At 59.1% G+C, this 27874-nt stretch overlaps 1 protein-coding gene across 1 annotated transcript; it reads right to left on the minus strand.

Moving 5' to 3' along the window:
* Window positions 1-26933, minus strand: LTBP4 (latent transforming growth factor beta binding protein 4). Its single transcript, XM_038767056.1, is given in 31 exon segments — window positions 1-845; window positions 1277-1429; window positions 2127-2561; window positions 2917-3069; window positions 5234-5297; window positions 5299-5381; window positions 6279-6407; window positions 6932-7003; window positions 7504-8019; window positions 8197-8322; window positions 9141-9272; window positions 9492-9623; window positions 10324-10446; window positions 12044-12169; window positions 12270-12401; window positions 13543-13662; window positions 13840-13965; window positions 15306-15557; window positions 15903-15924; window positions 15926-16023; window positions 16739-16864; window positions 18131-18262; window positions 18378-18524; window positions 18686-18856; window positions 19106-19270; window positions 19560-19682; window positions 19866-19940; window positions 20760-20862; window positions 20962-21191; window positions 23028-23228; window positions 26621-26933. Coding segments are annotated over 31 exon segments (4935 nt in total). The 5' UTR covers window positions 26925-26933; the 3' UTR covers window positions 1-681.
* Window positions 26934-27874: the final 941 nt, after the last annotated feature.

The raw sequence follows: 27874 nt of genomic DNA on the forward strand, positions 1-27874 counted from the left end.
TAGAAAAGGGGCTTTTATTGGAGACGTAATGTACACGGACCAAAAGGCGCATCTCACTCTGGCCAACCATAAACAGTTCCACTACGCGGGAGGCCAGGGTGTGGGCGCCTTTCGGGGTTCCTGGTGGTGAGGGAGGGGTCGGAAGTGTATGTGCTCTAGGGGGAGAGGGGATTTTCTGTGCGTGGTGGTGGGGTGGAGAGGAGGGGGCTGTGAGGCCAGGAGGGGCTGAGGGAGGGAGGAACGGTGGTGGGGGGGTACAATATTTGGAGTTGCTGGGGGCTAAGTGGTTGGCTGGGCTTAGGATGGGCAAGGGGGCAAAGCGGGCAGCCAGCTCCACCCTCGCGCTGTCCTATACGGGCCACAGACCTCTGCCTCTCCGAGACAGGGGCTGGGAGGGGTTGCAAGCAGAGAGGAAGGAGAGGCACGGGGTTAGAACCGGGCCGGGCCATTCGGTCCGGAAGGGCAGCGGGGGTTTGTGGTCAGTGGCCGAGGCGCTGTGGCCCTGAATACCTCCCTCATCCCACCACGGGAAAGCGGACACCCTCTGCCTCCCTTCCCCGGCTCCCATCACACACGTGGGAGGGGGAGACCAGAGAAGAGGCGGATGAAAGGGGTCCTGATCCCCCCGCCGCCAGGTGCCAGGGCTTGGAGGACGGGCAGGGGGACGGCCACGGTTCCCGCTCAGGCCCGGGGCTGGGCGGGCACGCAGAGATGGGGCTGGTGAGGCTGGCGGGACTGGGTGAAGCCCGGGCGGCACAGGCAGCGGTAGGAGCCGTCAGTGTTGAGGCAGCGCCCGTTAAGGCACAGTCCGCCAGCCACCTCCGTCTCCTCGCACTCGTTGATGTCTGGGCCGGGAGAGGAGTGAGGAAGGGGATGAGGCGGAGGGGAGAAGGGGGTCAGAGTCAGGTGTCCCGGCCTCCAGACCCTCCCCGCCCCTCTCAGCTCGCCCAGGCCGCAGCCGAGATGCAGAGACAGGGCCCAAGGGGCAACCTGACTCTCTCCCACAGCACCTAGGGATATATGTGTAGATCTATAATTCTATCTCTTTAGAGTGATGCCTGTTTACTTGTAGATGTCTGCCTCCCCCCTCCCCACCAGACTATGAGCCCGTTGTGGGCAGGGACTGTCTCTCTTTATTTGCCATGTTGTACTTTCCAAGCGCTTGGTACAGTGCCCTGCACACAGTAAGCGCTCAATAAATACGATTGAACGAATGAAAGGGGAGGGGGTAGTCGGGGCGGGTGGGACTTCCAGGCTGCGCTCCCCCGCCACTCACCCACGCAGGCCATGAGAGTCATGTCGAGCCGGTAGCCGTCAAAGCAATCGCAGGTGTAGCCCTCGGGCACACGGATGCAGCGCCCATTCTCGCAGCCGTTCAGGATGCCGCACTCCTCGGCCTGGAGACCCTCAAACGACTCGTAGCGGGCAGCTGCGGGGCACGAGGGAGGCGGGCGATGGGCACCCCTTCCCTCCCCCCCCTCCATCTCCCGTGGGGGAGCTGGCACTGCCTGGCATAGTGGATAGAGCCCGGACTCAGGAGTCAGAAGGTCACGGGTCCTAGTCCCGACTCCGCCACTTGTCTGCTGTATAACCTTGGGCAAGTCACTTTACTTCTCTGAGCCTCAGTTCCCTCATCTGTAAAATGGGCATTGAGACTGTGAGCCCGACATGGGACAGGGACGGCGTCCAGCCCGGTTTGCTTGTACCCACCCTATCACTTAGTCTAGTACCTGGCACATAATAAGCGCTTAATAAATACCACGATTATTAATATCATTATTGTGAAGCAGCATGGCTTAGTGGGAAGAGTATGGGCTTGGGAGTCAGAGGACGTGGGTTCTAATCCCAGCTCCGCCACTAGTCTGCTGCGTGACTTTGCGCAAGTCACTTAGTTTCTCTGTGCCTTAGTTACCTCATCTGTAAAATGGGGATTAAGACTGTGAGTCCCACGTGGGTCAACCTGATTACTTTGTATCTACCCCACTGCTTAGAACAGTGCTTGGCACATAATAAGCACTTAACAAAAACCATTGGTATCATTCTTATTATTGCCGCTCGTGCACGGCCCTTGACCCCCTTGGCCCTTCTGTCCTTGGTCCATCCTCCTGTGCCGGGCACCGGCTTACCGTGGGAGGGGTCCCCAGCGGTCTCCGGGTCAGGGAAGGAGCTGTCGGTGTGGCGGGGCCGGTAGCGCCAGCGGGCCGTGGAGTCGGGCAGCGCCGGCGGGAAGGCGGGCACCGGCGCCCGCCCGTCAGTCCCGGCGCCCCGGCCCTCCCCGTAGCCTTCATCATCAAAGTCGGGGGTCTCGAAGGGCGGCGAGCTGAACAGGGCGTCTCGGCGTCCGAAGGGGCCTGGCCCGGCCGGCGGGGGCTCGTAGCCCAGGCCCAGGGGGTAGGGGTCGTAGCCCGGCCGGGGCGGCGCGTAGAGGTCGGGCCCGAAGGGGAGGCCGTAGGCCGGACCGAACTCCGGGCCGTACTCGGGGTAAGGGAGCCCCAGGCCGCCCGGAGACACGGGCCCATAGGCGGGAGGGCGGAGCACGTTGCACAGGGCTTCGAACTCATCTGCAGGGTGGGATCAGGGTCAGCGGGTCGGGGGGTCAGGCCAGACACCCTCCCCTCCTCTCGACAAGACCCCCCAAGATGGGGAAACGAAGTAGGACTGGGAAGTGGGCGGGGGAGAGGCCAAGACAGAGGCTGTGGCGGGGACAGAGGCTTGGGCTGGGGAGGGCAGGGACAGACTGTGAGCTCCTTGTGGGCAGGGAATGTGTCTGCTTCTTGTACTATACTCTCCCAAGCTCACAGTACAGTGCTTTGCACACAATAAGTATGACTGAAGGAATGCACGAATGAATGAATGAGTGACAGAGGCTGGAGCAGGGGCAGGGACAAAGGCTGGGGCAGGGGCAGGGGCGGGCACCTGAATCTCGTGCGGGGCACAGCGCACAATCCATGCTCCAGGCCTCGCCGTAGAGACAGCAACACTCAGTGTACGTCGCCCGTCTGTCCAAGCGGGGTCGGCTGCACACCAAATCGGGTCCCACCTCCTGCCAGCACACGGCCAGGTCGTCCTCTACGGTGGACGGAGGGGAGGGGAGGGGAAGAAAAGTTTCCGGTCCCAACCGGGTCCAGCCTGGCCCGGAACAGCCCCCCACCAAGTCCCTGGGTCTCTCTTCCAATGCAACCCATCCCCAAATCAATCAATCAATCAATCAATCGACTGTGAGCCCACTGTTGGGTAGGGACTGTCTCTATGTGTTGCCAATTTGTACTTCCCAAGCGCTTAGTACAGTGCTCTGCACATAGTAAGCGCTCAATAAATACGATTGATTGATTGAATCAATCAATCAATCAATCAATCAATTGTATTTGTTGAACGCTTACTGACGGCAGAGATCTGTACTAAGCGCTTGGGAGAGTGCCATATCATCATCATCATCATCATCATCAATCGTATTTATTGAGCGCTTACTATGTGCAGAGCACTGTACTAAGCGCTTGGGAAGTACAAATTGGCAACATATAGAGACAGTCCCTACCCAACAGTGGGCTCACAGTCTAAAAGGGGGGAGACAGAGAACAAAACCAAACATACTAACAAAATAAAATAAATAGAATAGATATGTACAAGCAAAATAAATAAATAGAGTAATAAATATGTACAAACATATATACATATATACAGGTGCTGTGGGGAAGGGAAGGAGGTAAGATGGGGGGGATGGAGAGGGGGACAAGGGGGAGAGGAGAGTTGGTATTCATGTTCCCTGCCCACAATCTGTTAAAGGTATTTAATGAGCACCTACTGCCTGCAGAGCCCTGTACTGAGCGCTTGGGAAAGTCCACCTAAGTATACAGCGTGGCAGCTGTATACAGCGTGTGAGAAGCAGCGTGGCTGAGAAGCAGCGTGGCTGAGAAGCAGCGTGGCTCAATGGAAAGAGCCCGGGCTTTGGAGTCAGAGGTCACGGGTTCAAATCCCGGCTCTGCCAATTGTCAGCTGTGTGACTTGGGGCAAGTCACTTAACTTCTCTGGACCTCAGTAACCTCAACTGTAAAATGGGGATTAAGACTGTGAGTCCCCCGTTGGACAACTGATCACCTTGTAACCTCCCCAGTGCTTAGAACAGTGCTTTGCACATAGTAAGCTCTTAATGAACGCCATTATGATGATGATGACGCAGTAGGGAGGAAAATAGAGGAGATGAGACATTTGTATTATTCCAAGAATTTAGTAGAGTGCTCTGCACAGAGTAAGTGCTCAGGAAATTCTTATTATTACATTTGTCAACTGTTTACTATAAATCAAGCACTCTTCTAATCCCTGGGGTAGACACAAAGTTAATCAAGTTGGACGAGTTCCTGTCCCATTTAGGGCTCACAGCCTAAGTAGGAGAGAGAACAAGTATCTCTGTTTTACAGTTGAAGAAACTGAGGCCCAGAGAAGTTAAGCGACTTGCCCAAGGTCACACAGCAGATGAGGGGCAGAGCCAGGATTAGATCCTAGGTCCTTGGACTCCCAGGCCCGGCCTCTTTCCACTAGGCAATTCTGCTTCTCTGTAATAATTATTTCTCAATAAATACTTAATAAATGATTAAGAAATGGGTCAGGGAGGAGTCAGGCTTGCTGTGTTCATTCATTCATTCAATCATATTTATTGAGCGCTATGTGTACAGCCCTGTACTAAGCGCTTGGGAAGTACAAGTTGGCAACATATAGAGACGGTCCCTACCCAACAATGGGCTCACAGTCTAGAAGGGGGAGACAGACACCGAAACAAAACATGTGGACAGGTGTCAAGTCATCAGAATAAATAGAAATGAAGCTGGATGCACATCATTAACAAAATAAATAGAACAGTAAATATGTACAAGTAAAATAAATAGAGTAATAAATCTGTACAAACATATATACAGGTGCTGTGGGGAGGGGAAGGAGGTAGGGCCGGGGGGCATGGGGAGGAGGAGAGGAGAAAGGGGGCTCAGTCTGGGAAGGCCTCCTGGAGGAGGTGAGCTTTCCAAGCTCTTAGTACAGTGCTCTGCACACAGTAAGCACTCAATAAATACGATTGATGATGATGATGATAATAAATACAATTGAATGAATGAAGGAATGAATGAATGACTGTTCAACTGATAGAGGAGAGTGACAGATGAGCCCTGGGGACAGGTAGATGGGCAGACGGACGCTGAGTCTGAGGGTGTGGGAGGGGGCTGGGGGTTCGGGGTCAGGGGCTCACCGAGACTCTGGCTGTCGTTGGTGACGCATCGGCGCTGGGAGCCGTCCAGCACGAGCGGGGGGGGTGCAGGTGCAGTGGTAGGAGCCCACGGTGTTGACGCAGCGCCCGCCTTCACAGGCCTCTTCTTCATCCGCGCACTCATCGTTATCTGGCCCGGAGGGGTCGGGGTCAGGGGGAGGCCTCGAGGGAGCCCACAGGGGGCACCTCCCTGGTCTCCCGCTCCCTTTATCAATCAATCAATCAATCAATCGTATTGATTGAGCGCTTACTATGTGCAGAGCACTGTACTAAGCACTTGGGAAGTAGGGAAGACAGTCCCTACCCAACAGTGGGCTCACAGTCTAAAAGGGGGAGACAGAGAACAAAACCAAACATACTAACAAAATAAAATAAATAGAATAGATATGTACAAATAAAATAGAGTAATAAATATGTACAAACATATATACAGGTGCTGTGGGGAAGGGAAGGAGGTAAGATGGGGGGGATGGAGAGGGGGACGAGGGGGAGAGGAAGGAAGGGGCTCAGTCTGGGAAGGCCTCTTGGAGGAGGTGAGCTCTCGTGGTAGGAGCTTTATTCATCCCCCATCCCAGCCCCACGGCACCTATTCTTTCAGTCGGATTTACTGAGCGCTTACTGGGTGCAGCGCACTGGACTAAGCACGTGGGAGAGTACAACAGAACAGCAAACGGGCACATTCTCTGCCCACAAGGACTCAGCTCCATATCTGTAATTTTATTTATTCATATTAATGCCTGTCTCCCTCTCTAGACTGTAAACTCGTTGTGGGCAGGGAATGTGTCTCTTATTGTTCTGTTGGACTCTCCCAAGCGCTTAGTACAGTGCTTGGATACAGGTATTGAATCCCCGTTGAGGAAACTGAGGCACGGAGAAGTCAAGTGACCTGCCCAAGATCACCCAGCAAGCAAGTGGCAGAGCTGGGATTAGAACCCAGGTCCTTCTGACTCCCAGGCGCGGGCGGGGATCCACCAGACTTGAAGAGGAAGCAGGGGATTGACCGGGATGACCTCAGGGGACGCCTTACCCACACACTCGAGCCGCTGGGTGTGGTAGTAGTAGCCGTTGGGGCAGTAGCAGGAGTAGCCGGGGGCCTTGTTGACGCAGACCCCACCTTTGCACACCTGGTCCCCGAACAGAGAGCACTCGTCCACGTCTAAGCGGGGAGGGGAAACACACAGGGCCCATCAGAACTCCCTCCTCGCCCCCTTCCTCCCCACATAAGAAATCAGGCAGCGGCCCAGATGGACCTGGGGCAGAGAGTGTAACAGGAGAGAGCCTCAGTTTCTCCTCTCTGATCCTTCTAAGTCTCCCCCAGGGGCGGGAGGTTGGGGGGTGGACCAGGGGACCAAGTCCCTGGTGAGCAGGGACTGTGTCTGTTGATTGTTGTATTGTTCCCTCCGAAGCATTTAGTACAGTGCTCTGCACACAGTAAGTGCTCAATAAATGTGATTGAATCGAATGAATGAATGAGGACTGGGGCCGGGTGGATCAGGTCGAGGCCCAGGCTGGAGGCGGTGCCCTTGGATTTAGAACAGTCTTCCCCACACGAGTAGGGAAACCCCGGAGCGCGGCCCATCTTTGAGCCTGGAGAGGTCTCCGTGGGGAACACCCACCCCCCAAATCAGGCCAGGGAAGGAGCCCCAAAGCACAGGGAGCCTTTGGTCCCACTGAACTCACCTCTCTGGATGCTCGGGTCACTGGAGGGGGACAGGTAACCCCGTCCGTGGGGGCACAGGGACTGGTACTCCTCTATAATATAATCATAATTCTGGTTATTTGTTAAGAGTTTACTACGTGCCAGGCTCTGTACTGAGTGCTGGAGTGGATAACAAGCATATCAGGTTGGACACAGTCCCTGCCCCGCAGGGGGCTCATAGTCTTAATCCCCATTTTACAGGTGAAGTCGCTGAGGCACAGAGAAGGCAAGTGACTTGCCTGAGGTCACACAGCGGACGAGTGGTAGAGCCTGGATTAGAACCCGTGACCTTCTGACTCCCAGGCCCAAGCTCTATCCACTGTGCCATGCTGCTTCCCCTAGGTCACGGGAAAGGGGAATCAACGCGGGATCCTGGGGCAACCCCTCCCACAAGGACCAGTAGAGATCTTGGCATCCTAACTCCCGGGGAGATGGCCCCTTTCCCCTCTAAACACACACACACACAGGGTCAGGCATCTCTCTCCGGTGCCGGGCACTGTTTGATCTGGCACTTGCTGCCCCGTCCCCTCCCCTACTCCCAACCCCCTGGCACCTGTCTCTGGCGCCGGGCACTGTTGGATCTGGCAGCCGCTGCCCCAGCCCTCGCCAACGGTGCAGCAACATTCCCTCCAGGTGACGTTCCGTGCCAGGATGTTATCGCAGGCCTCGGCCGCTGCGGTGTCGTAGTAACACTCCTGCCGGCCGCTGCCCCCACCCCGGCCCCCTCCCCAGCCCCCAGGGACCGTGCCCGGGCGGGGGCCGCTGGGCCACCTGGGGGGCGACTGCCCAGGGACGGAGGAGCCCGAGGGCACCGACCCAGAGGGCAGCGACCCAGCGGGCACGGAGCCAGAGAGCACAGAGACGGGGTCAGAGGGCCCTCCCGCCCCTGCCCCCGCCCCTTCGGCCCTCCCCGGGCTGGGGTCGGCCGGGGGTACGGGGGCAGCGCAGCGACCGGTCATGGGGTCGAACTCGTCGGAGCTGCGGGCGCAGATGCAGAGGAAGGAGCCCTCGACGTTCTCGCACAATGCCGCCCCACACACGCCCTGCAGTGTCTCACACTCGTTCACATCTGGAGTGGGGATGGAACCCACGACGCAATGGAGCGGTGTGGACTGGGGAAGGGTCCGGAAAGACCCCTGCCCCACCACCCTCTGCCCCTCCGCCTCCGGCTCCTTGCCCATCCACCCCCACCACCCCCAGCCCGCCCCTCTGCACAACACCCCGGCCCCCAGCGAGTCTTCCTTACCCACACACTGGCGTCCATCCTGTGCCCCCTCGTAGCCCTGATCACACAGGCACTGGAAGGAGCCAGGGAGATTCTGGCACACGGCGTGAGCCCCGCAGAAGGTCCGGTTCCTGCACTCATCCACGTCTGCAACATCCCCCCCGCCCCCACACAACACGTGAATAATAATAATAATAATTATGTTATTTGTTAAGTGCTTACTATGTGCCAAGCACTGTTCTAAGCTCCGAGGCACATTCGAGGTGATCAGGTTGTCCCATGTGGGGCTCACAGTCTTCATCCCCGCTTTCTACATGAGGTAACTGAGGCATAGAGAAGTGAAGCGGCTTTCCCAAAGTCCCACAGCAGACAAGTGGCGGAGCCAGGATTAGAACCCATGTCCTCTGACTCCCAAGCCCGTGCTCTTTTCACTAAGCCACGCTGCTTCTCCAGATAATCAGGCTGTCCCACGTGGGGCTCACAATCTTAATTCCCATTTTCCAGATGAGGTAACTGAGGCATAGAGAAGTGAAGTGGCTTGCCCGAAGTCCCACAGCAGACAAGTGGCGGAGCCAGGATTAGGACCCATGTCCTCTGAATCCCAAGCCCGTGCTCTTTTCACTAAGCCACGCTGCTTCTCCAGATAATCAGACTGTCCCACGTGGGGCTCACAATCTTAATTCCCGTTTTCCAGGTGAGGTAACTGAGGCACAGAGAAGTGAAGTGGCTTGCCCAAGGTCACAGATCAGACAAGTGGTGGAGCCGGAGTTAGAACCCACGTCCTCTGACTCCCAAGCCTGTGCTCTTTCCACTAAGTCACAGTGCTTCTCAAAACCGGGGCCGGGGCCTCCTGTTGCCCCCTGCCCCCACCCAGTCTCAACTCGAACCCCAGACTTCAGGCTCTGATCAGACTCCTCCTCCTCCACCACCACCCCAGACCGCCACCTTGCCCGCTGGGCACTTGCCTTGGCAGCCGCCCCCGGGCGTGGGCTGGTAGCCGGGGTCACAGGCCGGGACGCAGTTGTAAGAACCGGGGGTGTTCTCGCAGTGCTGGGCCCCGCACAGGGCCGGTCCATACTCCCTGCACTCGTCCACGTCTGTGGGGGGATAAAAGCGGGGTGGCGAGGGCATGGAAATGGTTCTAAACTTTTAACGGCATCCCTGCATCCACTCGCGACGGGAATAAGGGGGTGCACGAGGAGAGGCGTGGGAGACGGGCCCCGGTCCCCCCGAAAAGAGAAGCGAGGGTGTGTGTCAGAGCACCACGGGGTGGGGGTGAGTTCCAGAGAGCGGCGGGGAGGAAGGTGGTCTCTCACCCTCGCAGTTGCCACGGGGGCCGGCGCGGTAACCAGAGTCACAGTCGCGGACGCAGCGGTAGGAGCCGGGCGCGTTCTCGCAGCGCTGGGTCCCGCACAGGGCGGCACCCCCCTCCCGGCACTCGTCCACATCTGGTTGAAATGCGGGGAAAGAAGAAGCAATGAGGGGCGGGGGGGGGAAAGGGGCAGGGGAATGAATCAGGAACATGAAGAGAGGAGGGGAAAGGGAGAGGAAGAACTCACTGTGGGCAGGGAATGTATCTCTTATATTGTGCGCTTAGAACAGTGCTCCACACACAGTAATAATAATAATGATAATAATAGTATCCGTCAAGCGCTTACTATGTGTTCTGAGCGCTGGGGGAAATGCAAACTGATCAGGTTGGATGTAGTCCCTGTCCCATATGGAACGCACAGTCTTAATCCCCGTTTTAAGGATGAGGGAACTGAGGCCCAGAGAATAATAATAATTTTGGTATTTGTTAAAGGCTTATTATGTGCCAAGCACTCTACTAAACGCCGGGGCGGATAAAAGCAATTCGGGTTGGACGCAGTCCCTGTCCCACGTGAGGTTCACAGTCGCAATCCCCATTTTACAGATGAGGTAACAGAGGCACAGAGAAGCGAAGTGACTTGTCCAAGGTCACACAACAGACACGTGGTGGAGTCGGTATTAGAACCCAGGACCTTCTGACGCCCAGGCCCAGGCTCTATCCACTAGGCCATGCTGCTTCTGACAGAAAAGATGATTGATTGATTGATTAAGAGAGAGAGGGGAAGGGGGAGAGGAGATAAGGGCGTGGGTAGAGGAGATAAGGGGGAGGGTCCTTACCAACGCAGGAAGCGAGGTCCGGGCCAGCACGGTGGCCCGGGGGACAGATACATTCGAAGGAGCCATCGGTGTTGGTACAGAGCCCACCCTGGCACAAGCCCCCCGCGCCGCATTCGTCCACGTCTGTGGGATGGAGAGGAGGGAAGGAAGGGTCAGCGGAAAATGGCCCGGGTTACCGGGAACGCAATGTACACTGCTCCCCTTCCCCACTTTCTTCTCAGGCTGCCTCCCCGAGGGCCCTGGCACTGCTCACCGGGCACCCTGGTATGACCCCGGTTGCCAACCGCGGTGCCCTTGAGGGAATGGGCACTAGGGTCCCATTGCACTTGGATTTCTCCCTTGCATTTGGATTTGCCCTTCCATTTGGAGTTGCACCCTTTATTCACCTCTCTCTTGGCCTCATAGGACTTATGTCTGTATCCATAATTTATTTCTATTAAAGTCTGTCTCCCCTTCTAGCCTGTGAATTTGTTGTGGGCAGGGAACATGTCCTCTAACTCTGTTATATTGTACTCTCCCTAGAGCTTAGTACAGTGCTCTGCATTTAGTAATCCCTCAATAAATACAACTGATTGACATCCTTTTTTAAAAAAATTGTATTCGTTTGGATCCCACTGCACTAGGATTCACCTTTGCACTTGGATTTGCATCCTTTATTCACCCCTCACTCAGACCCACAGCATTTATGTCCACATACGTAATTTGTTTCTATTAATGTCTTCCTGCCCCTCTAGACCGTAAGCTCATTGTGGGCAGGGAATATATCTACCAACTCTGTTATACTGTTCTCTCCCAAAGGCTTAGAATAGTGCTGTGCATGCAGTAAGTGCTCAACAAATACAATTGATGGATAAATACGATTGATTGAGAAACGCTTACTATATGCCAGGTACTGTACTAAGCACTGGGGTAGATACAGGTTAATCAGGTTAGACACAGTCCATGTTCCACATGGGGCTCAGACTCTTAATCTACAATTTACAGTTGAGGGAATTGAGGCACAGAGAAGTAAAGCGACTTGGCCAAGGTCACACAGCAGATAAGAGACAGAGCCAGGATTAGAATTCACATCCTTTCGACTCCCAGGCCTGTCCTCTATCCACTAGGCCACACTGCTTCTCCTCTTTGAGGTTAGGAGGGCAAGCACCTGTATATATGTATATGTTTGTACATATTTATTACTCTATTTATTTATTTTACTTGTGCATATCTATTCTATTTATTTTACTTTGTTAATATGTTTGGTTTTGTTCTCTGTCTCCCCCTTCTAGACTGTGAGCCCACTGTTGGGTAGGGACAGTCTCTATATGTTGCCAACTTGTACTTCCCAAGCGCTTAGTACAGTGCTCTGCACACAGTAAACGCTCAATAAATACGATTGATTGACTGATTGATTGATGTCCCCCACGGAGAGCCTCTCTCCTGACTCTGCCCACCTATACCCGGCTCTGTCACTTGCCTGCTGTGTGACCTTGGGCAAGTCACTTCGCTTCTCTGGGCCTCAGTTCCCTCATCAGTAAAATGGGGATTGAGACCGTGAGCCCCAAACGGACACGGACTGTGTCCAACCCGGTTTGCTTGTATCCACCCCAGCGCTTACTACATTGCCTGACACTCAGTAAATGCTTAACAAATACCATAATTATTAATTATTATTATGCCCCCATTTGTCCTGCCCCTGCATGCCGACCTTGCCCCCGTCTTAGCCCTGCCCGCATACCTAGGCACGAGGCTCCGCGGGGGCCGGCTCGGTAGCCAGGGGCACAGGTGCAGGCAAAGGAGCCTTCTGTGTTGAGGCACTCGCCGTGTGGGAAGCAGTAGTCACTCTCCAAGCACTCGTTCACATCTGGGGGAGAGGGGGAGAGGAGGAGGAAGAGGCCACAGTGGGGGAGGGGGCTCCCCGGCCCCACCACCCCCATCCCCGAGGCCTCTCCCCAGGCCCTCACCCGCGCAAGGCCCGGCCTGGCCCCCGGCCGGGCGACGGTAGCCAGGGGCGCAGCTGCAGCGGAAGGAGCCATCCGTGTTGGTGCAGCGGCCGTGGGGGCCGCAGGGGCTGCCAGACGCACATTCGTCCACGTCTGCAAGGTGGGAGCGGGAATGGGAAGTGGGTCAGCAGAGGTCTGGAGGGAGGGTGCCAGACTGAGCCCCTTCCTTCCCAGACTGAGCCCCTTCCTTCCTCTCCCCCTCGTCCCCCGCTCCATCCCCCCCATCTTACCTCCTTCCCTTCCCCACAGCACCTGTATATATGTATGTATGTTTGTACATATTTATTACTCTATTTATTCATTTATTTATTTTACTTGTACATATCTATTCTATTTTGTAGTATGTTTGGTTTTGTCTCCCCCTTTTAGACTGTGAGCCCACTGTTGGGTAGGGACTGTCTCTATATGTTGCCAATTTGTACTTCCCAAGCGCTTAGTACAGTGCTCTGCACACAGTAAGCGCTCAATAAATACGATTGATGATGATGATGATGATGAGGGTCAGCCTGCACACTTGGCTCCTCTAATGCCAACCTTCTCACTGGGCCTCGTTCTCATCTATACTTCCCAAGCGCTTAGTACAGTGCTCTGCACACAGTAAGGGCTCAATAAATACGATTGATTGATTGATTGATCTATCTCGAGGCCCACCCCTGGCCCACATCCTGCCTCTGGCCTGGAACACCCTCCTTCCTCTAATCCGACAGACAATTACTCTCCCCCCGCTTCAAATCCTTCAACCATCCTCTCTGGACTGTAAACTCGTTGTGGGCAGGGGATGTGTCTGTTTATTGTTGTAGTGTACCCTCCCAAGCGCTTAGTACAGTGCTCTGCACACAGTAAGTGCTCATAAATACGACTGAACGAATGAATTAATTGAAGGCCTCCAAGAGGCCTTCCCTGACTAAACCCCCCTTTCCTCTTCTCCCACTCCCTTCTGCGTCACCCTGACTTGCTCCCTTTGTCCTTCCCCCCTCCCAGCCCCACAGCACTTAAGTGCGTATCTGTCATTTATTTATTTATATTAATGTCTGTCTTCCCCCTCTAGCCTGTAAGCTTTTTGTGGGCAGGGAATGTGTCTGCTTACTGTTGTATTGTACTCTCCCAAGCACTTAGTACAGTGCCCTGCATATAGTCAGAGCTGAATAAATACAATTGAATGAAGGGGTCAGGGAGCCTGTGGGTGGATGGGGGGCTGGAAGAGGAAGACAGGGAGGGGCAGGGGCCGTCTCACCTGCGCAGCGCCCTTGGTGGGGCCGGTAGCCCGGCGGGCAAGGCAGACACTGGAAGGAACCGGCAGAGTTGACACACTCCTGACCCGGACACGCCAGATGGTTTTCACACTCATCGATATCTGGTGGGGGGCAAGGTAGCGGCAGCACTGAGAACCCCCCATCCCCCCCGAACCCCCCGCGTCGCCCGATTCATCCAGGATTCTGCCCGGATAGAGGATCGTCTGGAAGTCATTTGCATTTGGCTTCGTTGTGTACCTCCCCTCCCACCGCCTCCGGGGAGGCCTCCGAGCACTCACCCTCGCACTCGCTGTCCAGCGCGTTGACTCGGAACCCGGCGGGGCAGGCGCAGAGGAAGCTGCCGGCCGTGTTCTCGCAGCGCCCATAGCTACAGGGCGAGGGGCTTTGCTGACACTCATCCACGTCTGGGGAAAGCGGGGGAGTGATTTGGGAACCCTGATCCTCCCATTCCCAGCCTCGAAAGATTCCCCCACTCGCTCCTGGTTAGGCCCTTGTTCCAGCAGGAGACGGAGTCAGGCACCTTCTCTTTCTGCCACCACACCCCAGGCCAACCCTCAGCCCCCTCTCTTTCCACCCTTCACCCAAACCTCTTCCTCTCCAGAGCCTTTCCCCAGTAATAATAATAATAATAATGGCATTTATTAAGCGCTTATTATGTGCAAAGCACTGTTCTAAGCGCTGGGGAGATTACAAGGTGATCAGGTTATCCCACGGGGGGGGCTGTCTTCATCCCCATTTTACAGATGAAGGAACTGAAGCCCTGAGAAGTGAAGTGACTTGCCCAAAGTCACACAGCTGACAATTGGAGGAGCCGGGATTTGAACCCATGACCTCTGACTTCAAAGCCCGGGCTCTTTCCACTGAGCCACGCAATACCACCAGCTTTCTCATTCCAACCCGCTCCCACGGAGGGACGGCGTTCCTGCCAGAGTCGGGGAGGGGGTGAGAACAGAGAGGATTTATGTACATACCTGTAATTCATGTACATAGCGTAATTTATTTATATTAATGTAAGTCTCCCCCTCTAGACTGGAAACTCGTTGTGGGCAGGGAATGTGTCCGTTTATTGTTATATTGTGCTCTTCCAAGCACTTAGTACAGTGCTCTGCCCTCAGGAACCGCTCAGTAAAAATGATTGAATAAACTGAATGACTGAATGGATAAGTGAATGAATGAATGACCTTGAAACCATCTCTGGCGAAGTGGGGCAAAGAGTCATCTTGTCCCACCCCCTGCCTCTGAACAGGTCCCCCACCTGTGCTTGGGCAGACAGACAGAGAGGAGGAAGGAAGGTCCCGCACCCCTCCTTGCTGAGAGGGCTCCGGAGAGAGAAATGCAGCGTGGCTCAGTGGAAAGACCACGGGCTTGGGTTCTAATTCCACCTCTGCCACTTGTCAGTTGTGTGACTTTGGGCAAAGTCACTTAACTTCTCTGGGCCTCAGTTACCTCATCTGTAAAATGGGGATTAAGACTGTGAGCCCTTCGTGGGACAACCTGATCAACTTGTATCCCCCCAGCGCTTAGAACAGTGCTTTGCACATAGTAAGCGCTTAACAAATGCCATCATCATTATTATTGCTATTGACCCCAAGTCTAACTTCTGGCCCTGTGGCTGTAGCCTGGCCTCTTATCCCACTGGTTTCTGGGGTGGGTCCTGTCCCCCTCCACAGGCTGGTGAGAAGTCACGCGGGGCGTCGAGGGGAAGGGGCAGGCGGGGGCCGGGGTGGGGGGCGGTTTCTCTTACCGGTGCAGGGAGAGCCGGGTGGGTCGGAGCGGTAGCCAGCCGGGCAAGCGCAGTGGTAGCTACCGGCCGTGTTGTCACAGCGCCCTTCGCCACAGGGCGGAGGGCTCTGGCTGCACTCATCCACGTCCTCGCACTCGGAGCCCGGGCTGGCTACGCGGAAGCCGGGTGGGCAGATGCAGCGGAAGGTCCCGGCCAGATTCTCGCAGTGACCCCAGCCGCAGGGCCCCGGACTCTGGGCGCACTCGTTAATGTCTGAAACCCAGTCCACCGTGGTCAGCTTGGCCTGGCCCCACCCGGCCTGGCCTGTACCCTCTACCTCACTGGGTTCCCCCACTTCAACCCCTCTAGACTGGAAGCTCGTTGTGGGCAGGGAACGTTTCTGGTTTGTATTGTACTCTCCCGAGCACTTAGTACGGTGCTCTGCACACAGTTAGTGCTCAATAAATACGACTGAATGAAAGAACGAATGCCCCACCAATACCCAGCCCAATCAATCAATCAGGGGCACCTGTGAGGAGCCCAAGGGCAGAACACTGAACTAAGGGCTGTCCCCGGGCCCGTGCCATCCCCCAAACTTCCCAGGGGTCTGGGCCTCACCCACACAGCCAGCTCCTCGGGGGGGCGGCACGGTACCCAGCTGGGCACACGCAGAGGTAGCTGCCCGGCTTGTTCTCACAGCGCCCGTTGGGACAAGGCTGCTCTTCACACTCGTCCACGTCTGCCAGCACCAATGATCCCAGGTGGTCGGGGGACCACAGGGAGGTTAGTGTGAGTAGAGGGTCAGGGAGAGCACAGGTGGTCAGCTCAGGCACAGAGGGTCAGCGCAGGCATGGGGGGTTGGCAGAAAGCAAGACCTCTCAGTGTGGGTTGGGGGCAGGGGACAGAGAAGGGGTTTTGGGACACAGGACCACAGGGGGAGAAATGATGATGATAATAATAATAATAATATTAATAATAGCGGTATTCATTAAGCACTTACTATGTGCCAGGCACTGTACTAAGCGCTAGGATGGATACAAGTAAATTGGGTTGGACACTGTCTCTGTCCTAGGTGGGGCCTACAGTCTCGATTCCCATTCTACAGATAATAGTAATAATAATAATGGCATTTATTAAGCGCTTACTATGTGCAAAGCACTGTTCCAGGCGCTGGGGAGGTTACAAGGTGACCAGCTTGTCCCACGGGGGGGCTCACAGTCTTAATCCCCATTTTACAGATGAGGTAACTGAAGCACGGAGAAGTGAAGTGCCTTGCCCAAGGTCACACAGCAGACACGAGGCGGAGCCAGGGTTAGAACCCATGACCTTCTAACTCCCGGACCCGGGCTCTATCCACTAGGCCATGAGAAATAGGCAGTGGCTCCACGTTCGGGTGGCTGGGAAGGGGGAGCTGAAGCCAGGAGGTCGGAGCTGGGGAGGGGGGGGGGTCTCACCTTGGCACTCGGTGCCCTGGCGGCTGGCCCGGAAGCCAGGGGCACAAACACAGTGGTAGCTGCCGGGTGAGTTCTCACAGCGCCCGTGGGCACAGGGCCGAGGCACTTGACGGCATTCGTCCACGTCTGCAAGAGCAAGGGGGAAGGAAGAGACCGGGGGTGAGGAAGAGGGGGTGCTCCCTTAGCGTCAGGAAGGACCCAGGAGCAGAAGGACAGGTTTTCCCCGACTAAGGCCTCCTTTCCTCTTCTGCCATTACCTTCTGAGTCACCCTGACTCTCTCCTTTTATTCATCTCCGCTCCCTACCCACAGCACTTATATCCATGTACATGTCCATATCGCTTATTTATTTATTTCTATTAATCATCAATCGTATTTATTGAGCGCTTACTATGTGCAGAGCACTGTACTAAGTGCTTGATAAATAGAGTAATAAACCTGTACAAACATATATCCATATATACAGGTGCTGTGGGGAAGGGAAGGAGGTAAGATGGGGGGTAATGGAGAGGGGGACGAGGGGGAGAGGAAGGAAGGGGCTCAGTCTAGGAAGGCTTAAGAAAAACCATCCTTATTATTAAGTGGCGGAGCTGGGATTTGAACCCATGACCTCGGACTCCAAAGCCCGGGCTCTTTCCACTGAGCCTCGCTGCTTCTACCCAACAATAGTATTAATTGTTGGGTAGAAGCAGGTATTAATGCCTGTCTCTCTCTCTAGACTGTAAGCTCATTGTGCGCAAGGAACTTGTCTGTTATCCCAAGCGCTTAGTATAGTGCTCTGTGCACACTAAGTACTCAATAGATACGATTGACAGACGATTTACTGCTTACGGTTGCATCATTCTCTTCCAGGTGCTTAGTACAGCGCTCTGCACACAGTAAGCGCTCAATAAACACAATTGACTGACGATCGAATGTTTACTGTTGAATTGTACTCTCCCAAGCGCTTAGTTTAGTGTTTATATGTTTGTACATATTTATTACTCTATTTATTTATTTATTTTACTTGTACATATCTATTCTATTTATTTTATTTTGTTAGTATGTTTGTTTTTGTTCTCTGTCTCCCCCTTTTAGACTGTGAGCCCACTGTTGGGTAGGGACTGTCTCTATATGTTGCCAACTTGTACTTCCCAAGCGCTTAGTACAGTGCTCTGCACACAGTAAGCGCTCAATAAATAACGATTGATTGATTGATTGAGAAAGCACTCAATAAATACCATCGACCGACTGACTGAGAAGAAAATGGGACAAGGGAAGAGAAAGAGATAGGGAGGAGCTGTGGAGTGGTCCCAAATTCCCCCCGAAACATCCATCCTGCCCCTCCCCTCACTCCCCCTCTCTCCCGCCATTCCTCATCAGGGGTCTCGGACCCCAGCCTCGTCCCCCTCACCAATGCAGTGTGTGCCCTGAGTGCTGAGCCAGAAGCCGGGGTCACAGACGCAGGTGTATCCGCCTTGCCGGGGGACGCAGCGGCCTGGACCACAGATCTGGGGGTTGCGCTCACATACTCCCGCCAAGGGTCCTAGGGGATAAGCATATAGGGAAGAGCTTCTCCCTGCTTCCGCAGGTCCATATCGCAGCCCACCGGGCCCCGCTGCCGGCAGAGCCCAGGCCCTCCCCAGAACCGGGCCCCCTACCTCCCGCAGGCCCGGGGCGCTCTGGAATAGGCTGGACCGGAGCGATGGGCTCGGGCTGGGGGCTCGTGGAAGTGGGTTGGGGTTGAGGTCGAGGTCTCGGCCGGGGTCTGTGCTCCGGGCGTGAGGTGGGCCGGAAACTCCAGTGAGCTGCGGGGAAAGAGCGGGGGACGGGGCGAGATGTCCACGGAGGGGAAGCTGGAGATCAGGCCCCGGGGTCAAGCGCCCATGGATTCCCGTGCCGAAGGCACGGCGGCGCGTGGCAAGGTGGTTCGGGAGGCGACTGCCACGGGGGCCACCTGGTCTCTTACCCGTGGGACCCCTGGGAGGGGGTGCAGAGGTGGCGGGCGGTGGCAGCGAAGGCCGCGACTGGATCACGGGCACCCGGGGAGGCTCCTGACCCAAGGGCCGCGTGTTGTAACGAAGGTCTGAGGCCGAGTAGTGGTAACCGGGGCCGGCGGGACAAATCTCCCGGAATCCCTCTGTTCGGCGGGGGAGACCAGATCCGACGTGGAGAGGGAGTGCGGGGGGAGAGGGGAGGAGAGAAGCAGGGCCAGGGGGAGTGGGGAGAAGTCAGTGGAGAGGAAGGGGTGACAGGACGGGACAAGGGTGGGTCACTGGGCGCTCGGGCCGGACCACGATCCGGACTGCAAGCCCTGGAGAAGGGATGAGGCCACTGGAGGCGACCGGGCTCCTCAGAGGAGACGGAGGGGTTGGGGGGGGGGCCTGACCTGAGCCAAAGGGGGGGCACAGCTGGCAGCGGTGGCCCCATGCCTTGCCCACGCGGCTGCAGCAGCAGATCTGTTTGGTGATGTTACGCAGGATGGGCAGGGAGCAGCCGCCGTCTCGCAGGATTCGGAAACAAGGGCCTTTGGCTTCCGAGATCACGTGCTGGGCTGGGGGGGTGGGAGGAAGAGGAGGAGAGGAGTCAAGGGGGTAGGTAAGGTGGGCAAGGGTGGGCACGAGTAGAGAGGGCGGGCATGCGGTCCGTGGAACTGTGGCCCAAAGGGGTTGGGTCCAAGCCTCTGGAGGAGGAGATGGGGCAAGGAGGGCAGTGAACTCTCTCGACAGGTGACTGCTCTGCCCGGGCCGTGCCCACGACACTACCCCTTGAGCAGGGAGGAGAGAGAGGAAAATGGGTGCCTAGGGGAGCCTCGTCCTCGCCCCCCCACCCCCGCCTCTCACAGATGCAGCTGCTGCGGGAGGAGTCCAGCAGGTAGCCATCCCGGCACACGCAGGTGTAGCCGCCCCTCGTGTTGGCACATTCACCGTGCTGGCAGCGCCTGGGGTCCTGGCACTCATCCACGTCTGGGGGACAAGGGGGAACACCGGACTCAGGCCACCGCCGCCGCCCCCCCCCAGTCCGAGGGAAAATAGAAGGCCCTTCCTCACCCGGTGGAGTCACTCCCCCGTTCCGTGGGACTGGGGAGGGGCCACGCAGGCCCTAATGAGCCCCTCCCTCTCCCGGACCCACGCTCCGCCCCCACTCACCCACGCAGGAGTCATTGATCCTTTCGTAGCCCGTGGGGCAGGCCGCATCTCGAGGCCTCGGGAGGGACGAGCTACCTGCGAGTGCAGGATGGAGGGGGAAGGGTGTCACCGAGGGTGAGGGCATTCATTCACTCCATTGTATTTATTGAGCGCTTACTGTGTGCAGGGCACGGTACTAAGCGCTTGGAAAATACAATTCAGCAACAGAGACAATCCCTGCCCACAATGGGCTCACAGTCTAGAAAGGGGGTGGGGGGGGGGGAGACAGACATCAGAACAAGTAAACAGGCATCAATAGCATCAGTATAAATAAGTAGAATTATAGATCTATACACATCATTATCACACATCACCTGTATATATGTTTGTACATATTTATTACTCTATTTATTTATTTATTTTACTTGTACATATCTATTCTATTTATTTTATTTTGTTAGTACGTTTGGTTTTGTTCTCCGCCTTCCCCTTTTAGACTGTGAGCCCACTGTTGGGTAGGGACCGTCTCTATATGTTGCCAACTTGTACTTCCCAAGCGCTTAGTACAGTGCTCTGCACACAGTAAGCACTCAACCAATATGATTGATTGATTATAAAAAAATGTGAATTATAAGTATGTACCTATATACACACAGGGGCTGTGGGGCGGGGAGGGGGGTAGAGCAGAGGGATGAGTGAGGGCAATGGGGAAGGGAGGGGGAGCAGAGGAAAAGGGGGGCTTAGTCCGGGAAGGCCTCTTGGAGGAGGTCAGCTTTCAGTCGGGAGGGCCGAGGCCAAGCGACAGGGAGGGCGGAGGTCGAGGGTGGTGGCGATGGGGCGGAGGGTCAGGGGGGGAGCACGGTGAGGGGCCCAGGGGTCAGGGGGAGCGCGTCCCAGCCTCCTTCCCCCTCCCACCTTGGTGCGCTGAGCACGGCTGACAGTCGTGGACTCCCCAGGCCAGGCCGGCCCCGCGACAGCAGATCTCCTGGGTCCGCAGGCCGGGCAGCGGGGAGACGCACTGGGAGGGGCGGGGAGGAGGGAAGGCGGTCAGGCCCCTCCGGCCGAGGCCGGGGGTCAGGGGTCGCGCCACCCCAGCGGCCCGGCCCGGCCCTCTCACCTCTCCGTTGAGCAGCTGGCGGAAGCAGTACCCGAAGCCCGAGGTCTCGCTGTAGCCCTCCTCCCTTGGGCTGCTCTGTGCCAGGATGCTGTAGAGGGCGGCCCGGTCCGGGTGACCCCCCGTCGCGGCGCTGGCCCTCGGCCCCGTCCCGCTCACTCGCTCCACTTGGTGGATGGTCACGGACGCCTCCTGCGGATGCTCCACGTGCACGCTCACCATCGACGCGGCCCCTGGAAGCGGGGGGGACAGGGCAGTGCCAGCCCAGCCCGACGGGACGGCAGAGCCCAGCGGACCCCCGGCCTCCCTGCCCCGCCCTTCCCGGCCGCTGGATCATCATCATCATCATGCCATTATTATCATCATCATCATCAATCGTATTTATTGAGCGCTTACTGTGTGCAGAGCACTGGACCAAGCGCTTGGGAACTACAAATTGGCAACATATAGAGACAGTCCCTACCCAACAGTGGGCTCACAGTCTAAAAGGGGGAGACAGAGAACAAAACCAAACATATTAACAAAATAAAATAAATAGAATAGATAATGATTGTATTTGTTAGCGCTGACTATAGTAATAACGATAATGATGATATTTGTCAAGCGCTTACTACGCGCCAAGCACTGGTCTAAGCGCTGGGGTAGATACAAGGTCATCAGGTTGTCCCAAGTGGGGCTCACTGTCTTCACCCCCATTTTACAGATGAGGGAACTGAGGTCCAGAGAATAATAGTGATAATGATGGCACTTATTAAGCACTCACTATGTGCAAAGCACTGTTCTAAGCACTGGGGAGGTTACAAAGTGATCAGGTTGTCCCATGGTGGGGGGGCTCACAGTCTTAATCCCCATTTTACAGATGAGGTAACTGAGGCCTAGAGAAGTTAAGTGACTTGCCCAAAGTCACATAGTTGACAAGTGGCGGGGCCGGGATTTGAACCCACGACCTCTGACTCCAAAGCCCAGTCTCTTTCCACTGAGCCACAATGCTAAGTGAAGTGACTTGCCCAAGGTCACACAGCTGACAAGTGGCGGAGTCGGGATTAGAATTCATGACCTCTGACTCGCAAGCCCGAGCTCTTGCCACTAAACCACGCTGCTTCTCTATGTGCCAAGCACTGTTCTAAGCGCTAGGGTAGAGACAACAATAATAATGATGGCACTTGTTAAGTACCTACTATGTGTAAAGCACTGTTCTAAGGTCTGGGGGGGCGGTGGCTAGAGACAAGGTGATGGGGTTGCCCCACGTGGAGCTCACACCCTTAATTCCCATTTTACGGATGAGGTAACTGAGATACAGAGAAGCTAAGTGGCACACGGCTGACAGGTGCCAGAGCCGGGATTGGAACCCACCACTTCTGACTCTCAAGCCCGTGCTCCTTCCACTGAGCCAGGCTGCTTAGGGGATGGCTTAGAGAAGCAGCGTGGCTCAGTGGAAAGAGCCCGGGCTTTGGAATCAGGGGTGATGGGTTCAAATCCCGGCTCCGCCAATTGTCAGCTGTGTGACTTTGGGCAAGTCACTTCACTTCTCTGGGCTCAGTGACCTCATCTGTAAAATGGGGATTAAGACCGTGAGCCCTCGGTGGGACAACCTGATCACCTTGTAACCTCCCCAGTGCTTAGAACAGTGCTTTGCACATAGTAAGCGCTTAATAAATGCCATTATTATTATTCTGGCATTCGTTAGGTGCTTACCACGCACCAAGCATCATCGTCATCAATCGTATTGATTGAGCGCTTACTATGTGCAGAGCACTGGACTAAGCGCTTGGGAAGTACAAGCGCCGTCCTAAGCGCGCGGGTGGCTACAAGCAAATCGGGTTGGACACGGTCCTTGTCCCATACAGATGAGGGAACTGAGGCCCGGTGAAGTGAAGTGGCTTGCCCCAAGTCCCCCAGGAGACAGGAGGCAGGGCCGGGATTCGAACCCGTGACCTTCTGACGCCCAGGCCTGCGGCCTAGGCCCCGGTTTAGGCTGCTTCTCCCTGGATCCGGCCCCGGCTTGCTCCAGTGGTTGGGGGGAAAAGGAGTTGGGGGGAAAAGGGAAGGGGGCTCGGGGTGCCCCTTACCGTCCTCCTCCTCGCGGTGGTTGGCCAGGGGCAGCGTGTACACGGACTTGGTGACCCCAGGGGGAAGGGGCGCGGGGGGCGCCTCGGGCCGCGTGCGGGACACTGGCAGGTGGCAGAACTTGCCCGTGAAGCTCGGGGGGCAGAGGCAGCGGTCCTTCTTCACGCAGACCCCTCCGTTGTGGCACAGCAGCGGGCACAGGACTGAGGGGCGGCAGGGGGTCAGAGAGGGGCCCCCTTGCCCGCCCGGCCCCCCAACCCTCCCGCTGTCTGCCACCCCAGGGCTTTCTCAGGGCAGCAGGCGGGGGCGAGCTCGGCCCCAAGGGTACCCGACCATCGATCCACCGCGGTGTTTATACTCTGCGCGAAGCACTGTGCCGAGGGTGGGGAGGGGGCGCGAAGGGGGTTCCCACTCCCACGCGCCCCCTCCTAGCGGGCGAGAGGGCTGCGGCCCCCCCCACCATCCGGCCCCACCGGGCCCCTGCCTCAGTTTCCCTCCCTCCAGCCGCGCGGCGGGGGGCGGCTCCCCCTCCCCCGGAGGAGTGACGGGGAGGGGGGGAGGGGGGCGCCCCGCTGCCAGCTGGGCGGCCGGGTAAACAGGCGCGGGAAAGGGCGGCTCCCCGGCTCATCGACTCCAGACCCGCTGCCCCTCGGGGGGCCGGGGGGGCGGGGGGGTGGGGGGCGCGGGGCCCGCTCCGGGACGGGGCGCACCGCCGCCCGAGGCCCGCCCCGACCCAGCGGGTCACTGGAGGCCAGAGGCCCGGCTTGGCGGTGCCCAGCGGCGGGCGGCGGGCACCGGGCAGCGGGCACCGGGCACGGCGCTGCGGGGGCATTCCCCGCTCGGCGCCCCGCTCTTCCGCCGGCTCCCCTCTCTTTCCTCCCGCCGGCCTCTTCCCCCCTGGGGAGCCTCTGGAGCCGCCGGCGGCGGCAACAGCTGGAGACAGCTGCGGGGCGGGGGGCGAGGGGGAGGAGGGGGGGGGAGCAGCGGGAGGGGGAGGAGGGAGAGAGGAGGAGGAGGAGGAAGAGAGGAAGGGGAGGAAGAGAGGAGAGGGAGGAAGGGAGGAGGAGGAGGGGGGAGGAGGAAGAGAGGAGGAGGAGAGGAGGAGGAAGAGAGGAGGAGGAAGAGGAAAGGAGGAGGAGGAGGAGAGGAGGAAGGGAGGAGGAGGAGGAAGGGAAGAGGAGGAGGAGGGAGGGAGGAGAAGGATGAGGGAGAAGGAGGAAAGGAGGAGGAGGAAGAGGAAGGCGGGAGGAAGAGAGGAGGAGGAAGGGAGGAGGAAGAGAGGAGGAGGAGGGAGAGAGGAGGAGGAGGGAGGGAGAAGGATGAGGAGAAGGAGGAAAGGAGGAGGAGGAAGAGAGGAAGAGGAAGACGGGAGGAAGAGAGGAGGAGGAGAGGGAGGAAGAGAGGAAGAGGAGGACGGGAGGAGGAGGAGGAGGAAGAGAGGAAGGGGAGGAAGAGAGGAGGAGGAGGAAGGGAGGAGGAGGAGGAGGAGGAAGGGAGGAGGAGGAGAAGGGAGGAAGGGGAGGAAGAGAGGAGGAGGGAGAGGAGGAAAGGAGGAGGAGGAAGAGAGGAAGAGGGGAGGAAGAGAGCAAGAGGGGAGGAAGAGAGGAGGAGGAGGAGGAGGAGGGGAAGGAAGAGAGGAGGAGGGGGAAGAAGAGAGGAGAAGGAGGGGGGGAGAAGAAGAGGAGGAGGACAGCGCGTTCCGAACCTACCGAGCCAGGGGAGCGGCGGGGGGAAAAGGAAAAGGGGGAGGGAGGGAGGGAGGGAATGAGGGAATGAGGGCGAGGGGAGAGAGGGGCTGGGGCATTCCTCGACGATTATTTTAGGGCGGAGGGGCGGGGGCGCCCCGAGCCGCGGCCAACCCCTCCCTAGCCCACCCCTCCCTAACCTACCCCTCCGGGCGCGCCCCCGAGGAGCCGGGGAGCTCGGGGGGGGAGCGGCGAGTCCCCCCCTCCCCTTCCCTCCCCTCCCCTCCCCCCGCCCTGCTGGCCCACGTGCGGCGGAGGGGTGGGTGGGTGGGGAGGGGGCCGGGACGCCGGGGGCCGGCTGAGGGCAAGCCTCGAACCCAGCGCCCCCCGTGCGGGCGGGGCCGCGTCTCCTCCTTGGCCTGCCCGGGCCGTTGGCACAGAGAGCTGGCACGAGGCGGGCGGGAGCCGGGAGGCAGGGCGGCCGCTGTCCCGCCTCGGGGGAAGGGAGGGGAGGCGCGGGGGAGTCCCGAGGGGAGGGGGCTGGGGCTGGGGCCGGGCCGGGCCGGGCCGGGCCGGGCCGGGCCGGGGGATGAGCTCAGGCAGACCGGGCCTGGAGCCACTCCAGCTTTCGCTTGTTCTCTGCGCCCGGGGGGCCCCCGTTCCCTTGGCCGGCGCTGCCATTGAGGCCTCTCCCTCCACACCTCTCCCTCCGCCCGAGCCGCCCTTCTCCTGGGCCGGGCGAGCGGGAGATGCCCACGGCGCGCCCCTTCGCCCGGGGACCCCTCGATCCTCGCCTGGAGACCCTCCCCGGCGATGCGGGTGGGCTGCCGAGAGATGCGCTCCTCCCCACGCCCCGATCCGCCCCAGCAAATGGGCGAGGGGCGCGGGGGGGAAGAGGGCAGAGCCGAAAGCCGTCAGATGGGGAAGAGCCAAGGCCGGGTGTCCGTTAGTCCCTTCCCCCCCGCCGGCCCGGCCATCTCTCGAGGCAAGGGAGCGGGAGGGAAGAAGGGAGGTGGCCACAGGTGTGCGGCTGCCAGGGGGCGTCGAGGGCAGAGTCACCGTGGTCCTCCGCCGCGCCTCCAGGGGGCGCTCACCCCGTTGGGGTTTCAGCTCCCGCCCCGCCTCCAGGGGGCGCTCACCCCGTTGGGGTTTCAGCTCCCGCCCCGTCCTCCAGGGGGCGCCCACGCAGCCGGGGTTCAGCTCCCACCCCGTCCTTCAGGGGGCGCCCACTCCGGCGGGGTTTCAGCTCCCGCCCCGCCTCCAAGGGGCGCTCACCCCGTTGGGGTTTCAGCTCCCGCCCCCTCCTCCAGGGGGCGCCCACTCCGGAGGGGTTTCAGCTCCCGCCCCCTCCTCCAGGGGGCGCCCACTCCGGAGGGGTTTCAGCTCCCACCCCGTCCTCCAGGGGGCGCCCACTCCGGAGGGGTTTCAGCTCCCACCCCGTCCTCCAGGGGGCGCCCACTCCGGAGGGGTTTCAGCTCCCACCCCGTCCTTCAGGGGGCGCCCACCGCGGCGGGGTTTCAGCTCCCGCCCCGCCTCCAAGGGGCGCCCACCCCGTTGGGGTTTCAGCTCCCGCCCCGTCCTCCAGGGGGCGCCCACGCAGCCGGGGTTCAGCTCTCGTCCCCTCCTTCAGGGGGCGCCCACCGCGCTGGGGTTTCAGCTCCCGCCCCGTCCTCCGGGGGGCGCCCACGCAGCCGGGGTTCAGCTCCCGCCCCGTCCTCCAGGGGGCGCCCGGCGCGGCGGGGTTTCAGCTCCCGCCCCGTCCTCGAGGGGGCGCCCAGCGCGTCCTCCCCCCGGGGGCGGTCGCGGTCCCCCGTCCCGTCCCGTCCCGTCCCGTGTCCCGTCCCGTGTCCCGTCCCGTGTCCCGTGTCCCGTCCCCCGTCCCGTCCCGGCGCCGCTTGTCGGGTACTCACAGACGCGGAAGCCGGTCCCGGCGGGCGCGCCCCCGGCCGTCGCGCCCCCGCCCCCGCCCCCGCCGGCCGCCTCGCTCTCCAGGACCGTGGCGTTGCCCCGCTCGCAGTGCGTGGTGCAGCGGGCGCCGGCGCAGCGGAGGCGGCACACGGCCGGGGTGAAGAGCACCCGGAGCCGGTCCCGGCGCTGGGCGGCCCCGCGCTGCGGGGGCACGGCCAGGAACAGCAGCAGGAAGGGCAGGAGGCGGCGGGGCCACAGCCGCGGCCGCAGCCCTCCAAGCGGGACGCGGCAGCCGGGCCGGGCCATGGCTCTGCTCTGCCCGCCCGATGGGACGGGGCTCTCGGCGCGCCCCCGCCCCCTCGGGCGCGCCCCCGGAGGCGCGCCCCCGGCCCCTCCGTCCCGGGCCGTCCCTCCCGCCACCCCCGTTCCCTGGCAGCCGCGCGGGGGCGCGTGGGGCCGGGCGCGAGGCCAACACCAATGTTTGTGCGAGAGGGCTGGGGGGTGGGATGGGGGGAGAAGGAGACCCGGCCACAGCCCCCCCCCCCTTCCCCCCCCACACAGCTGCAACAAGTGGCTGCCATCCGGGAAGAAGGGGAGGGGGACAACAGGTGGGGGGCGCCCGGGCCTGCTTCCCAAATCCCGGCTCTTCCCCCACCTGAGGGAATCCCAACCCCCGGGGGGGACAGGGCGGGGACGCTAGAGAAGAGAGCCGGCTGGAGGGGTGGGCGGAGGGGCTCAGTCGGATGGAGGGGAGGTCTGAAGGAAATGACCCAGGTTGGGGGGGGAGGGGGCTGGTGCTGGCGGGGAACTCAGCTGGAGGGGAGTCTGTCGGGGAAGCGCCCACCCCCCTCCTCTCCCCGGCCCGGCGGGACTCGAGGGCGTGCGGGGCCTCTCCGGCCCTCCCTAACTCACGTCTGCCGTGGCCTGACAATCGCCTTTGTTGTCGGGGCCGGGGGCTCCTCCAGACAGCGGCCCCCAGCCTCTCGGCCCATCACCGAGCCGGGGGTCACACCCCGAAACCAGGGTGGTCCCCTCCCTCCCCTCCCCGCACACCCCCCGGGACCCGGCGGGACCCCTGCTCGGAGTCGGACAGGAGGGCGCGGTGGCGGTGATTCGGGGAGAGAGGGAACCCCTCGATTCCTACCCCTCTGGGGGTTCCCCCTTCCTTCCTGCTGAGCCACCCACATGTTCTCTGACCCCGGGGACCCCCCTTCCGGCCTCAGGAGAGGTCCAGAGGCCAGGAGGGGCAGATGGCG

This window comes from Tachyglossus aculeatus, chromosome 26, assembly GCF_015852505.1.
Source record: "Tachyglossus aculeatus isolate mTacAcu1 chromosome 26, mTacAcu1.pri, whole genome shotgun sequence".
Classification (NCBI taxonomy): Eukaryota; Metazoa; Chordata; class Mammalia; order Monotremata; family Tachyglossidae; genus Tachyglossus; species Tachyglossus aculeatus.